This window comes from Vulpes lagopus, chromosome 7 (assembly GCF_018345385.1).
Source record: "Vulpes lagopus strain Blue_001 chromosome 7, ASM1834538v1, whole genome shotgun sequence".
Lineage (NCBI taxonomy): Eukaryota > Metazoa > Chordata > Mammalia > Carnivora > Canidae > Vulpes > Vulpes lagopus.
This window is the reverse complement of record NC_054830.1, coordinates 52,201,830-52,218,469: the sequence shown is the minus strand read 5'-3', so window position 1 is coordinate 52,218,469 and position 16,640 is coordinate 52,201,830. Positions and strand designations below refer to the sequence as shown.

Genomic DNA, 16,640 nt, shown 5'->3' with positions numbered 1-16,640 from the left:
TTGCTTGTTCATTGTTTTGGATTTTCTACACACACAATCATGCCATCAGCAAAGAATGACAGTTTTCAATCTTTATATCTTGTGTTTTTTTTCTTGCCTTAGGGCACTATTGAGAACCTTCCGTGTAACCTTAAATAGAAGTGGTAATAGTCGATATCGTTCTCTTGTTCCTGAATTCTGGGAAAGTTTTTAATATTTCACCATTAATTAAAATGGTAGCCCAAGAGTTTTTGAAGTCATTTTCAAATTAAGGAAGTTATTTCTCTTTCAAGTTTTCTTAGAGTTTTATTTATTTATTTTTAATTATGAATGTGTCTTTCTTTTAAATCAAAATCTTTTTTTCGGGCAGCCCCGGTGGCCCAGTGGTTGAGCACCACCTTAACCCCCGGGGTGTGATCCTGGGGACCTGGGATGGAGTCCCACATCAGGCTCCCTGCATGGAGCCTGCTTCTTCCTCTGCCTGTGTCTCTGCCTCTCTCTTTCTCTCTGTGTCTTTCGTGAATAAATAAATAAAATCTTTTTAAATTTTTTTTAAAATCTTTTTCCCCATCTATTGAAAAAACCATATTGTTTTATCATTTCTTCTGTGTTAAATTATATTGACCAATTTTTAAATATTAAACCAACCTTGAATTCCTTAGACAAACCCCATTTGCCATATTATTCTTTCTATAAATCATCAGATGTTATTTGTTAATATTGTGTTTAGGAGTTTTTTTTTAAGGTTTTATTCATTTATTCATGAGAGGCAGAGTTATAGTTAGAGGGAGAAGCAGGCTCCCCTGGGGAGCCTGATGGACTCGATCCCAGGACCCTGGGATCACAGCCTGAGCCAAAGGCAGATGCTCAACCACGGAGCCACCCAGGTGCCACCAATACTGTGTTTAGGAGTTCTGCATCCTTTTTTTGAGAGATATTGGTCTGTAGTGTTCCTTTCTAGTAATGTCCATGTCAGGTCTCAGTATTTGAAATATGCATAAAATGAATTCAGTGGCCTCTCTCTTCTCTTATCTCTGGAAAAGTCTGTGTAATATAGGTATTATTTTTTTCCTTAAATATTTGGAAGAGGGACGCCTGGTGGCTCAGTGGTTGCGTATCTGCCTTGGGCTCAGGGTGTGATCCTGGAGTCCCAGATCGAGTCCCACATCGGGCTCCCTGCGAGGAGTCTGTTTCTCCCTCTGCCTATGTCTCTGCCTTCTCTCTGTGTCTCTCATGAATAAATAAATAAAATCTTAAAAAAAATAATAAAATGGAGAATTAAAAAAAAGTATTTGGAAGAATTTACCACTGAAACCATCTCAACCCGCAGTTTATAGGACAATATTTGATTAAAGATTTAATTGCTGTATTACATATAGGACTCCAGATTTTCTCTCTGTGTGGCAGGTTTGGAAAGCTCCTCTGCCCAAACTAATCAGTCCATTTCATCTAAATTGTTGAATTTATTTTCATGGAGTTGTTCATATCTTTTTTAAAAAATGTCCATTAGATCTATAATAATGTCTCCTTTTCAGTATTGATACTAATATTAATGTTTTATCTCTTTTTAAAAATCAGACTAGATGTTTATCAATTTTTATTAATCTTTTCAATGAACACCTTTTAGCCTTGCTCATTTTCACTACTGTAAATGTGTCTTCTATTTCACTGATTTCTGCTTATATCTTTACTATTTCCTTTTTCCATGTTCTTTGCAGCCAAATTGCTCATTTTAGTATATGTGCTGCCGAAGCGAGCACAAATTGCTCATTTTCTATCTTCTTGAGATGGAAGCTTAGATTACAAATTTTCTTTTTTTTTTAAGATTTATTTGTTAGAGAGAGAGAAAGAGAGCACACAGAGGGAGAGAGGAAAAAGCAGATTTCTCACTGAGCAGGGAGCCAGATGTGGGGCTTGATCCCAGGACCCTGCAATCATGACCTGAGCTGAAGGTAGATGCTGAATGAACTGAGCCACCCAGGTGCCCCTAGATTACAAATTTTCAAAAGTTCTTTTTTATGTATTTAAAGCTTTTAGTTGTATTCCACGAGTTTTTATGTCATATTTTCCTTACCATTTAGTTCAAAATATCTCCTTATTCCCATTGATATTTATTCTTTGACCTATAAGTTATTTAGAAGTGTGTTGCTTAATTTCTAAACTACTGAGGATTTTCTAGTTATCTTCTTATTGATTGATTTTCATTTCTAGTATAATCCCACTGTAGAATTGTCTATTCTTTTAATTTAGCTGACATTTGATTTATATATTTTGAAGCTTTGTTTTTAGGTTCAAACAAATGTAAGATTGCTAAATTTTCTGTTTTGCCAACACATATGACTAAGAAATGTCCCTCTTTGTGCTAGTTGCATATGCGAATCAGGATGGTGCTACATCAGTATTTACGACACTACTGTATGTGTAAGACACGTGTATGAAAGGTATTTCTTTCTTTCTTTCTTTCTTTTGAAAGGTATTTCTAAGAATGCTAGTAATTTCTTTCATCAGGATGGTGTTTTCAGTGAAAGAATGTGTTGATCACACTGTAATGCATGTAATACACTGTGTAAAGACATATATAAAAGATGTTCCTGAGAATGCTAGTTTAAAAAGGAAATGTCTAGAAGTGTACTTTGTCTGATATTAACACAATCGTATCAACTTTCTTTCAGACACTGTTTGTGTGGTATACCTTTTTCCATACTTTTATTTTCAACTTAGTGGGTGTTTTTATATCTACACTGTATTTCTTATAAATGGCATATAGTTGATTAATTTTCCAGTATTTGTTTTTGAATTAGATTATTTAGCCCACGTACATTATATCTAATAGAGTTGGATTTAAATCTACCATCTTGTTATTAATTTTCCATTTATATGATTTTTTTTGTTCCTTATTCTTCCTTTCTTGTATTCCTTTGGATTAAGTATTTTCCATTATTCTACACTTTTCTTCATTGGTTACACACTTTTAAGTATACATTTAAAAAATTATCTATAGGGGATCCCTGATGGCTCAGCGGTTGAGCGACTGCCTTTGGCTCAGGGTGTGGTCCTGGAGTTCTGGGATCGAGTCCCGTATGGGGCTCCCTGCATGGAGCCTGCTTCTCCCTCTGTCTGTGTCTCTGCCGCTCTCTCTCTCTCTCTCTCTGTCTCTTATGAATAAATAAATTAAAATTAAAATAAAAAATTATCTATATTTAAGTATACATTAAAAAATGCCTGGCTGGTTCAGTCGGTATAGCATGTGACTCTTGATCTTGGAGTAGTGAGTTTTTTTTTTTTTTTTTTTTTTGGAGTAGTGAGTTTGAACCCCACATTGGGTTATGGAGATTACTTAAATAAATAAATGAACTTTAAAAAATTATTCTTTAGTGATTACCCTGGACATCACAATATGCATCTAAGACTTACTAGAGTCCACTTTAAATTAGTACTATTACCAGTTCCTAAACAATGCAAAAACCCTACAACAGCTTGTCTGCATTTACTCTCCTCCCCACTTTTGTGCTACTGTTGTCATAATGTTTTATGTCTGCATATGTTTGAACACAACAACATATTGTAATAAATGTTTTAAAATTTGGTATTCTTCATTCCTTTCAATCATTTTATGTTTCCATTTAGATTCGGTTCTTTTTTTTCAGCCAGAAGAACTCTTTTAGTATTTCTTATACTGAAGATCTCCCAAGAATTAATTTTCTTAGCTTTTATTACTTGAGAAAATATTCTCCAAACTTTAAAATATTCTTTTAATTTTAAAAATTTTAGATTTACAGAAAGTTGTGAAGATAGTATAGACTTCCCATATACTTCACAACGTTTCTCCTATTATTAATATCTTAGTATATATGTCATCATTAATGAAACCATATTAATACATTATTAACTAAAGTCCACACTTTATGCAAATGTCCTTACTTTACACCTTTTTCTATCCCAGGATCCCATCCAGGATACTACATTGCCTCTAGTAATAATGTCTCCTTAGGCTCCTCTTGCCTATGACAATTTCTGAAGTTCTCCTAGTGTTTGATGACCATGACAGTTTTGAAGAGTTCTGGTAAGATATTTTGTATAATATCTCTCCATTGGGATTTGTCTGATACTTTTCTCATGATTAGACTGGAATTACAGGTTTTGGAATGAAGAAGCTGGACCTAAAATGCCATTCTTAACACATCATATAAAGGGTATATACTGGGGCACCTGGGTGGCACAGTTAGTTAAACATCCAACTCTTGGTTTTGGCTTGGGTCATGACCTCAGGGTCCTGGGATTGAGTCCCACATCAGGCTCCATGCTCATTGTGGAGTTTGCTTGAGATTCTCTCTCTCCCTCTGACCCTCCCACTTATGCTGTCTCTCTTTCTCTAAAATAAATAAACAAAATCTTTTTTTAAAAGATTTTATTTATTTATTCATGACAGACAAAGAGAGAGAGAGGCAGAGGAGCCCGATGTGGGACTCGATCCCAGGACTCCGGGATCATGACCTGACCAAAGGCAGATGTTCAACTGCTGAACTACCCATGTGTCCCTAAATAAACAAAATCTTAAAAAATATATAGAGTACATATGACCAAGATGATTATCACTACTGATGTCAACCTTGGTCACCTGGATGAGGTAGTATTTGTCAGGTTTTTAACTAAAGTTTCCTTATTTCCATACTGTCCTCTTTCAAAGGAAGTCACTACGCACAGCCCACATTTAGGCAGTGGGGGTGTTATACTCCATCTCCTTGACAGTGAAGTAAATTCATAGATTATGTGGAGTTTTTCTGCATGGAAGATCTGCCTATTACTCCCGTATTTATTTAGTAATTTATGTATATCAATATGGACTTGTGGATATTTATCTTAAATTTTGGCTTATAACCTAATACTAATTTATTTACTTTATTGTTCAAATTGTCCTGTCTCTGGCCACTGGGAGCTTTTTCACTTGGCTCCTGAAAATACTACCTTAATTGTAAGCTTATTCTCTTTTGAGGACTTTAGCACTATCTGGGACTAAAAAAAGATGTTCTGGGCTCATCTTGTATATTACTTACTTCAATTCTAGAATTAGCCATTGCTTCAAGGAAGCCAAGTTACTTCTTTTGGAGAATGTTATTAGAAACCAAGATCCAGGTGCTATCATTGTCATCTTAGCTGACAAAGCAAACAAATATATGTATGTGTGTGTACTAATTCATGTACCCATTTTTAAAAAAGATTTATTTATTCATGAGACACACACACACACAGAGGCAGAGACATAGGCAGAAAGAGAAGTAGGCTCCATGCAGGAAGCCTGATACAGGACTCAATCTCGGACCCCGGGGATCACGCCCTGAGCCGAAGGCAGATGCTTAACCACTGAGCTAGCTAGGCGTCCCTCCATTTTGTTTTTGAAGGATATTTTTCCTGGATATATAGCTCTAGGGTGATACTTTCTCCCCTAAACACTTTAAAATGTCATTTCCTGGTCTTCTGGCTTCAATTTTTTTCTGTTATAAGCCATTCATCAATCTTATATTTACATCCCTGAATGTAAAGTGTTCCTTTTCTCTGGATGCTTTTCAGAAATGTTAAGAAATTCTAGAATAGCAAATAGCAACAAATAGGGAATGGGGAGAATTTAACTTCCAGAGTTGTCACGTTATATTATTTAAAATGTCCAGTTTTGGGCAGCCCCAGTGGCTCAGTGATTTAGCGTGCCCTGCAGCCTGGGGCATGATCCTGGAGACCCTGGATGGAGTCCCGTGTCGGGCTCCCTGAATGGAACCTGCTTCTCTCTCTGCCTGTGTCTCTGCCTCTCTCTCTCTCTCTGTGTCTCTCATGAATAAATAAATAAAATCTTTAAAAGATGTCCAGTTGTCAGGTACCTGGGTGACTCAGTAGGTTAAGCATCTGCCTTTGGCTTAGGGTCCTGGGATCAAATCCCACATTGGGCTACCTGCTCAGCAGGAAGTCTGCTTCTCCCTCTCCCCCTCCCCACTGCTCAAACTCTTTCTGTCTCTCAAATAAGTTAAAATCTTTAAATTTTTTTAATAAATTTAAATGTCCAGTTGTCAACAAAAATTACAAAACATTCAAAGAAACAAGAAAATATGGAAATCAATGGAAACTATCCCTGGGTAGCCTGGGTGACTCAGTGGTTTAGTTATGCCTTCAGCCCAGGGTGTGATCCTGGAGACCCCAGATCAAGTCCCACAGCGGGCTCCCTGTGTGGAGCCTGCTTCTCCCTCTGCCTGTGTCTCTGCTTCTCTCTCTGTGTGTCTCTCATGAGTAAATAAATAAAATCTTAAAGAAAAGAAAATATTTTAAAAAAAGAAACTATCCCTGAAGAAGCCCAGATCTTGCATTTACTTAACAAAGATTTAAAAGTCAGCTATTTTAAATATATTCAAAGAACTATAAAGGAATCATGTCTAAGGAACTACAGGGAAGTATGAGAATGATTTCTCATCAAATAGAAAATTTCAATAAAAAGACAGAAAGTAGAAAAAAGAACTAAGAAATTTTGAAGTTGTAAAGCACAATTACTGAAAAGGAAATTTTACTACAGGAGCTTAACAGTAAATATGAGCAGACAGAAAAAGAATCAGTGAACCTGGAATATGAGTGAATTGAGTTTATCTAGTCTGAGGAACATAATGAAAAAAAAGTAAATAAAAATGAATAGATTCAATGGGTATAAATGTTCATACACCTATAAGATAGGTGTATGATAAAATTTATACAAGATGAATAAGTTTTAGATATCTGAAGTACAGCACAGTGATGATAGTTAACAATAATGTATTGTACACTTAAAATTTGTTTAAGGTAGCAAATATCATAGTAAGTATTCTAAACACAAAACAACACAACAACCAAAAACCAAAAAGGAACAAGGAAACTTGTCAGTGATGGCTATAACTATTACCTTGATTGTGGTGATGGTGTCATGGGCATATACATATGTTCAAATTAATCAAATTATATATATTAGATGTGTGCACGTTTTGTGTTTCAACCATACCTCAATAAAGCTGTTAAAAAAAAAAAAGCAAAGACTCAGAGAGCTCTGGAACATTCAAGCATACCAACATATGGGAGTCCCAAAGAGAGGAGAAAGAGAGAAAGAGGCATGGAGAATATTTGAAGAAATAATGGCAAGAAAACTTTCCCCATTTAGTGAAAAATATTAATCTACACATCCAAGAAGGTCAATAAACTCCAAATAGGAAAAACTCAAAGAGATCCACATGTAGACACATCATAGTAAAACTGATGAAAGACAAAGAATTTTGAAAGTAGCAAAAGAGAAGTAACTAATAATGTACAAGGGATTCTTAACAAAATTAACAGCTGATTTCTCATCAGAAAGCAGAGAAGCCATATGGCATGGAAAGACATATTCAAAGATCTGAAGGAGAAAGATTATCAACAAAGAATTCTATATCCAGCAAAACTATCCTTCAAAAGTGAAAGAGAACATAAGAACTTCCCAGATAAACAAAACTGCAAGAATTCCTCACTTGAAAACATGCCCTACAAGAAATACTAAGAAGAGTCTTTCAGGCTTAAGTGAAAAGATACTACATAGTAACTTCAATTCACATGAATAAATAAAGAGAACAAATAAAGATAACTACATAGAAAAAACTAAAAGCCAACATAAATGCATTCTTTGTAACTTAAAAAAAAATATCCTCTCTGGTTTGAAAGACAACTGCATAAAGAATTATAAATCTGTGTTGATGGGCACATATATATAAAGATATAACTTGTATGACAACAAAGGATGGGAAAGGGAATGGTGCAATACAGAAGCAACGTTTTTGTATGCTACTGAAATTAAGTTGGTATTAACCTGACCTATATTGTTATAATTTGTTAATTGTAATTTCCAGGGAAACCAACTGAGAAAATAAATTTCAAAATATACAGTAAAAGAAATAACAAGGGAAATAAAATGGCACACTAGAAAATATATACATTCCACACAAAAGACAATAGTAATGGAGGAACAGAGGAACAAAAAAAGACACAAGACATATTGAACACAAAGAACAAACATAAATCTTATCTCATCAGTAACTACATTAAATGTAAATGGATTGAAGTCTTCAATGGAAAGGTAGAAGTTGGCAGAATGACAGATAACAACTATGATCTGAGTACATGCTGTTTACAAGAAACCTGCCTTATATTTAAGAGTACAAATATATCGAAAACAAAAGGATGGTGCAGATAGATAATATAGAGATATCAAAAGAGAAATGGCGTGACTAGACTAATATTAGATAAAATAGGTGTATGATAAAATTTTTACTAGAGAGAAAAAAAGGTTTTAGAATGATAAAAGTGTCAATGGGTTAATTAATATAACAATTATAAATATATATGCTCCCAAAACAAAAGCAGCAAAAAATTCACAGAATGGAGGGAAAAATAGTTCAACAATATTTAAAGACTTCAAATGTTCCATCTTCAATAATTGATAGAAAAACTATATGAAAGATAAATAGAATATAGGAATAACACTATAAACCAACTAGCCTTAATGAATATCTATAGAACCTCCAAACCAACAAAAATAGAATACACATTCTTTTGAAGCGCACAAGGAACAGTTCCCAGGACGGGCCATATATTAGGCTATAAGACAACTCTCAATAAATGTGAAAGGACTGAAATCATACAAAGCATTTTCTCAGATGGCCATGAGATAAAATTACAAATCAATTATAGAAGAAAATTTGGAAAATTCACAGGAATATGGAAACTAAACAACACACTCCAAAATAACCAATGGTTCAAGTAAGAAATTGCATGGGGAATTAGAAAATATTTTGAGATGAATGAAAATAAAAATACAACATATCAAAACATAGAACATGCATTGAAAGCAGTGCTTAGAGGGAAATTTGTAGGTGCAAATGCCTATGTTAAAGATAAAAAAGGAAACATGAAAAGACTCTCAACATCACTTATCATCAGGAAAATGCAAATCAAAATTACAATGAGATATCACCTCACACTTGTCAGAATGGCTAAAATCAACAACATAAGAAACAATACATGTTGGCGAGGGTATGGAGAAAGGGGAAACCTCTTGTCCTATTGGTGGGAATGCAAAATGGTGCAGTGACTCTGGATAACAGTATGGACATTCCTCAAAAAGTTAAAAAAACTACCCTGTAACCAGCAATTGCACTACTAGGTATTTACCCAAAGAGCACAAAAATACTAATTCTAAGGGATATATGCACGTTTATAGCAGCATTATCTACAATAGGCTAATTATGGGCAGCCCAAGAGTCCATCGATTGCTGAAGTATAAAAAAGATGTGGTATGTATATATACAATGGGATATTACTCAGCCATAAAAAGAATGAAATCTTGCCATTTGCAATGAGGTGGATGGAGCCAGACAGTTTTATGCTAAGCAAAATAAGTCAGCCAGGGAAAGACAAATACCATATGATTTCATTCCAATGTGGAATTTAAGAAACAAGACAAATGAACAAAAGGAAGAGAGAGAGATACAAAAAGGCTCTTTTATTTTTTTAAGATTTTATTTATTGAAAGAGACTCTTAACTATGGAAAACAAACTGAGGGTTATTAGAAGGGAGGTGGGTGAGGAGATGAGTTAAATAAGTGATGGGGATTAAGGACTGTAGTTGTGATAAGCACTGGTGATGTATGGAAGTGTTGAATCACTATATTGTATACCTGAAACTAATATTGTACAGTATGTTAACTACCTAGAATTTTTTAAAAGATTTTTAATTTATTCATAGAGACAGAGAGAGAGAGAGAGAGAGAGAGAGAAAGGCAGAGACACGATAAGCAGGCATCATACAGAGAGCCTGACGTGGGACTCGATCCCGGGTCTCCAGGATCACGCCCTGAGCTGCAGGCGGCACTAAACCGCTGCGTCACCGGGGCTGCCCACTACCTAGAATTTAAATAAAAACTTAAAAAAGAGAAATAATTCAAGTCAATAATGTAATCTTATAATGTAAGATACTAGAAGGGGAAACTAAACAAAAAAAGCAGAAGAAAATAATAAAGATCTGTGCATAAAGAAATAGAGTATAAAGACACAATAGAGAAAATTGATCAAACAAAAACTTAATTCTTTGAAGAAATCAACAAAATTAACAAACTAGTTAGAATGACAAAGAAAGAATTAGAGAAAAGATTGGTCCAAGATGGCAGAGGAGTAGATCTTAGTTCTGTCTGGTCCCAGGAACTCAGCGAGATAGCTATCAAATCATTCGGAACACACCTACAAACTCAACCAAAGACCTAAGGAAAAAGACTTGCAACTATACAAATAGAAAAGCAACCACTTTCTGGTGGAAGGTGTGGAGAAGTGAATCCAAGGTGATATATGGGAAAATAAACCAGAGTGGAGGGGAGCCTCTGGCAGCCCAGCACTAAAAATGACATAGCAGCAGAGCACAAAATCAGAACTTTTAAAAGTCTGCTCCAATGGGGGATGTCTCTGCCTGAAAAGGTGCTCAGGTGGCAAAGCGGGGCAGGATCCTAGGTATGACAGGGTGGTCTCAAGATCCCCCGGGTCACAGGAACACCAGGGGTGCCTGAAAGTGGCAGGGTTCCCAGGCACCGGATTGAGGAAGCTTACAAAGACCTGTAACCCTTACCCTAATCGGAATGCCATCCTGCCCCATCTTCCCGCGGAAAACTCTATAGACCGCCCCCCACCCCCCCTGCGGTTTGCCTGGGCGCGACTTCCCTAACTCAACCCCCTCCGAGTCACGAGTCATGGAACCTCACCCGGGAGTGCTACCCATTAAAGCATTCTGGAACCTACTGCCTGGCTCTGCCTTTTTTTTTTTTTTTTTTTTTCTCTCCGCCGTTCATTTGGGAAAAACCTAACATGCGCCACATGATTTTGCTGGGTTTGAAGACTTGAAATGGAATCGCATGCCTGAGATAGAAACGCTCAGTCTGGGTAAGTACAGAGTGCAGACGGATAAGTACTGAGTGCAGACGGATACCAGGGAGACAGAAGTGATTGACTGCTTTTCCCCAAAGGCGCACTGAGGAGTGGGGACCCAAACCTTCAGCTTCATTGCTGGAGATTGGGAGGCCACCATTTTCATTCTCATCCTCTAAAGCAGCACTGAAAACGCTCAGGGAACAAAAGCCACATGGAGCAATATTTGGAGGTTAAAGAGCATCCTATTAAAGAATGAATGGATCAACCAGAAGATTAAAGGATAATTTTTAAAAATCACGGAAACAAATGAAAATGAAAACACAACTGTTCAAAACCTTTGGAATGAAACAAAGGCAGTCCTAAGAGGGAAATATATAGCAATACAAGCCTTTCTCAAGAAACAAGAAAGGTCTCAAATACACACCCTAAACTTACATCTAAAGGAGCTGGAGAAAGAACAGCAAATAAATCCTAAACCCAGCAGAAGAGAATTAATAAAGACTAGAGCAGAAATCAATGGAATAGAAACCAAAAGAAGAGTAGAACAAATCAATGAAACTAGCAACTGGTTCTTTGAAGGAATTACTATTGATTAACCCCTGTCCAGATTTATCAAAAAGAAAAGAGAAAGGACCCAAATAAATAAAATCATTAGTGAAAGAGGAGAGGTCACCACCAACACCGGAGAAATACAATTATACGAACTTATTATGAGCAGCTGTATGCCAACAAATTAGGCAGTCTGAAAGAAATGGATATGCTCTTAGAGATGTATAAACTATCAGAACTGAAACAGGAAGAAATAGAAAACCTGAACAGAACCATAACCAGCGTGGAAATTGAAGCAGTAATCAAAAATCTCCCAACAAACAAAAGTCCAGAGCTGGATGGCTTCCCAGGGGATTTCTACCAAACATTTTTTTTCACGTTTTAAAACTTTATTTGCATATTAAAAATTGTGCATTCCAATAATTAAAATCATTTGAACAAAAAAATAAATGGCACTCTGATTAAACTGCATTTTAACAGCCTGCAAGATACCTTGGGCCAGCTTGGTTTTTTACTCTAGATCTCACTGTCCTCCCACCCAGCTTCCTTCACCAACATGCAAGTTCTTTTCCTTCCCTGCCAGCCAGCCAGACAGGCAGATGGGAAAGGCAGGCGCCTTCGTTGTCAGTAGTTCTCCATTCTTTGATGTGAAAAGGGGCAGCACAGTCATTTAAACTTGATCCAACCGCTTTGCATCTTACAAAGTTAAACAGCTAAAAGAAGTAAAATAAGAAGGCAATGCTTGTGGAATGTACAGTGCATATTGGCAGCGCTCGCCTCATTACGATTCGCCTGCTTGCTTCTCCTGTTCAATCGTTTCTTTCGAAGGCAGTGGATTTTTCTCTTGCGTTTCCGTCTTCTTCAATTTCGACTTATTGAATTTCTCAATCTCAGCCATATCGGGTTTGTCAGACATGGTTGCAGAGGAAGCGGAGCGAGGCGCACAAGCGAGCTGGAGAGAGGAGAGGGATCCGGTCTGCGCTGCGGTCGCTGCCGAATTCTACCAAACATTTAAAGAAGAATTAATACGTATTCTTCTGAAGCTGTTCCCAAAAAAATGGAAATGGAAGGAAAACTTCCAAACTCGTTCTATGAGGCCAGCATTACCTCGGTCTAAAAACTAGCCAAAGACCCCACCAAAAAGGAGAATTACAGAGCAATAACCATGATGAACATGGATGCAAAAATTCTCCACCAAGATACTAGCCAATATATTTCCAACAGTACATTGAAAGGATTATTCACTATAACCAAGTGGGATTTATATCTGGGATGCAAAGGTGGTTCAACATCTGCAAATAATATGATACACTATATTAATAAAAGAAAGGACAAGAACCATGTGATCCTCTCAATAGATGTAGAAAAAAGCATTTGATAAAGTATAGCATCTTTTCTTGATTAAAACTCTTCACAGTGTAGGGATAGAGGGAACATACCTCAATATCATAAAAGCCATATATGAAAAACCCATAGCAAATATCATTCTCGGGACACCAGGGTGGCTCAGTGGTTGCGCGTCTGCCTTTGGCTCAAGTTGTGATCCCGGAGTCTCTGGATGAGTCCCACATCAGGCTTTGTGTGTGGAGCCTGCTTCTCCCTCTGCCTGTGTCTCTGCCTCTGTGTGTGTGTGTCTCTCATGAATAAATGAATAAAATCTTTTTAAAAATATCATTCTCAATGGGGAAAAACAGATCTTTTCCCCTAAAGTCAGGAACACAGCAAGGTTGTCTACTATCACCACTGTTGTTCAACATAGTACTAGTAGTCCTAGCCTCAGCCATCAGACAACAAAAAGAAATAAAAAGCACCCAAATCAGCAATGAAGAAGTCAAACTCTCACTCTTTGCAGATGGCATGATACTCTATGTGGGAAACCCAAAAGACTCCACCCCCAAAATTGCTAGAACTCATACAAGGCTGAAGAAAGAGAAATTAAGGAATTGATTCCATTTACAATTGCACCAAAACCCATAAGATACCTAGAAATAAACCTAACCAAAGAGGGAAAGGATCTGTACGCAGAAAACTATAGAACACTCATGAAATAAATTGAGGAAGATACAAAGAAAAGGAAAACCATTCCATGCTCATGGATTGGAAGAGCAAATATTGTTAAAATGTCTATGCTACCTAAAGCAATCTATACATTCAATGCAATCCCTGTCAAAATACCAGCATCTTTGTTCACAGAGCTAGAACAAAGAATCCTAAAATTTGTATGGAACCATAAAAGACCCTGAAGAGCCAAAGGAATATTGAAAAAGAAAACCAAAAGTGGTGGCATTACAATCCCAGACTTCGAGATCTATTACAAAGCGGTAATCATCAAGATAGTATGGTACTGGCACAAAAATAGACATATAGATCAATGGAACTGAATAGGAAACCCAGAAATGGACCCTCAACTCTATGGAAAAATCCATATCCAACGAAAAAAGACAGTCTCTTAAACAAATGGTGTTGGGAAAATTGGACAACCACATGCAGAAGAATGAAACTGGATCACTTTATTTCCTTTTTTTTTTTTTAAGATTTTATTTATTTATTCATGAGACACACAGAGAGAGAGAGAGAGAGAGAGAGAGAGAGAGAGAGAGAGGGGCAGAGACACAGGCAGAGGGAGAAGCAGGCTCCATGCAGGGAGCCTGATGTGAGACTCGATCCCGGGACTCCAGGACCACGCCTTGGGCCAATGGCAGGCGCTAAATCGATGAGCCACCCAGGGAATCCCTGGATTACTTTATTACACAAGTAAATAAACTCAAAATGGATGTAATAAACAAAAACAAACTAAAAATGGATGAAACACCTAAATGTGAGACAGGAATCCATCAAAATCCTAGAAGAGAACACAGGCAACAACCTCTTTGACCTTGGCTGCAGCAACTTCTTGCTAGACATGTCTCCAAAGGCAAGGGAAACAAAGGCAAAATGAACTATTGGGACTTCATCAAGATAAAAGGCTTTTGCACAGTGAAGGAAACAGTTGACAAAATCAAAAGACAGCCAACAGAATGGGAGAAGATATATGCAAAAGTCTTATTAGATAAAAGGCAAGTATCCAAAACCTAAAAGGAATTTATCAAACTCAGCACCCAAAGAACAAATAATCCAATCAAGAAATGGGCAGAAGACATGAACAGACATTTCTCCAAAGAAGACACAAACGACCAACAGATACATGAAAAAATGCTCAACATCTACTAGGCATCAGGGAAATATAAATTAAAACCACAATGAGATACTATCACACACTGGATCACGCCCTGAGCCAAAGGCAGACACTTAACTGCTGAGCCACCCAAGTGTCCCAAGATTAATATACTTAAATAATAAAACATAAAAATCCTCCACAAAATACCAGCAAACCAAATCCAGCAGCATAAAAAAAGGATTATACACCATGATCATGTGGGACTTATTTCAGGAATGCAAGATTGGTTCAACATACGAAAATATATACATGTAGGGGTGCCTCCTGAGCCACCCAGGAGCCCCTAAGTGGATAAAGTCTTTTAATTTTTTTTTCAATTTTTATTTATTTATGATAGTCACAGAGAGAGAGAGAGAGGCAGAGACACAGGCAGAGGGAGAAGCAGGCTCCATGCACCGGCAGCCCGACGTGGGATTCGATCCCGAGTCTCCAGGATCGCGCCCTGGGCCAAAGGCAGGCGCTAAACCGCTGCGCCACCCAGGGATCCCGGATAAAGTCTTTTAAAAAATCTATCAGGGTGCCAGGGTGGCCCAGTTGGTTAAGCAGTTGTCTTCAGCTCATGTCTTGATCCCAGGGTCCTGGGATCAAGCCCTGGGTCGGGCTCCTTGGGGAGCCTGCTTCTTTTTTTTTTTTTTCTGCAATAGAACTTTTATTAAACATATGGATTTTGTATGAAATCGAAATAACATCTCTTTCTCCCCTTTGCCCTCATGAGGTCACGACTCTAGAACTTCATGTTCATAAAAACACACTTTTGGCAGCAGTCATGACAAGGTGAAGGAAAGTGCGATTCTGAAAATAACACCATATAGCCAACCAAAGGGGGGAACAAAACCAGGCAAAGGTTAGTGGGTTTTTGGCTCGCTCCCTGCTGAAGGCCCTAGTTCTGCTCATCTTCTTTCAACAGGGAATGGTACAGGAGTAGAAACTCCTGAGTATTCTTTAAGTAATACCGCCCAACTCTCTTGGTAGCATGTCTCTCCCTCCCACTTCCATCTGTCCTGATGTTGTAAATGGCTGATTCGTAACTTTAAGAAAGTCCACCTAGGTTTATATTCTTGTCAACTGCCCAAAATTGAGCTTCATAAAAACAAAAATAAAAACAAACAAAAAGCCAGAGCACTAAGCTTCAAAAGGATGTTAAATAAGACCCTTTCTAGATGAAGCCTACTCCCTAGAAGTCAACTGATGAAACATATGCACAGTTGGAGACACAGATTATGAAATCCGGTCCAGCTGGAAAATACCTGGGGTACTCAATTAGATCCAGTTAGTCTGCATCTGTGGATTTAAGATGATCATTGTCCACAGTGGAATAGATGTGGGCCTCGTTGCTAAGAAAATCCACAGCTTGCTTTATTGAGGCTACAGACATGTGTTGAAGCTGGTTCTTGAGATCCTGAAAGTTTAATCCTTCAGGTCTTGGACAAGCCTTAATCAAATTCAGCACGTGGCTTTGGGCCACAGTGAGGCCATTTGCTGGCATGGAGCTATTCCCACCAAAGTTCCCTGTTTCACCCATTCCTGGATTGCTGATAGGTGCTCTCCCTGCTGGGGGCTGGCTGTTAGATTTGCTCAGGATCATGTGTGCATTGACAACTTCCAGAATATGTGTGGTAAACTCATTCATATCCTCCAGAGGCATGATATAAAAGCTACAAGCCTTTTTTTTTGTTCTGAAAAGATCACAGATGGCCAGCCAGTTTCACATACGTCTCTGGAGGAACCACTGTGTTTTCACTGCTGGCATCATCTGTGTCAACCCACTGGCGGACATCCATGGGTGCAGCTGTCATGTCATCTATTTTGTATACAATGTTGGTTGGGGCCTTCTCTGCATGTCTGATTATACCCACAATAGTGACTTGTGAAATCTCAACATTCCCAATTTTTTTTTTTAATTAACTTTTATTGGTGTTTAATTTACCAACATACAGAAAAACACCCA

General features: G+C 37.5%; 2 protein-coding genes across 2 annotated transcripts; both read right to left on the bottom strand.

Moving 5' to 3' along the window:
• Window positions 1–11,996: 11,996 nt before the first annotated feature.
• Window positions 11,997–12,414, bottom strand: LOC121494315 (thymosin beta-4-like). The gene has a single exon (XM_041760589.1). It carries the CDS (start codon window positions 12,389–12,391, stop codon window positions 12,257–12,259), a length of 135 nt encoding a protein of 44 aa, XP_041616523.1. The 5' UTR covers window positions 12,392–12,414; the 3' UTR covers window positions 11,997–12,256.
• A 3,548-nt stretch (window positions 12,415–15,962) lies between these two features.
• Window positions 15,963–16,550, bottom strand: LOC121494316 (replication protein A 32 kDa subunit-like). The gene is given in 2 exon segments (XM_041760590.1): window positions 15,963–16,364; window positions 16,366–16,550. Coding segments are annotated over 2 exon segments (525 nt in total). The 5' UTR covers window positions 16,489–16,550.
• Between the last annotated feature and the right edge of the window lie 90 nt (window positions 16,551–16,640).

Coding starts and splice junctions, on each gene's coding strand:
- LOC121494315 (XM_041760589.1), bottom strand. CDS start 12,391: ATGTCTGACAAACCCGATATGGCTGAGATTGAGAAATTCAATAAGTCG.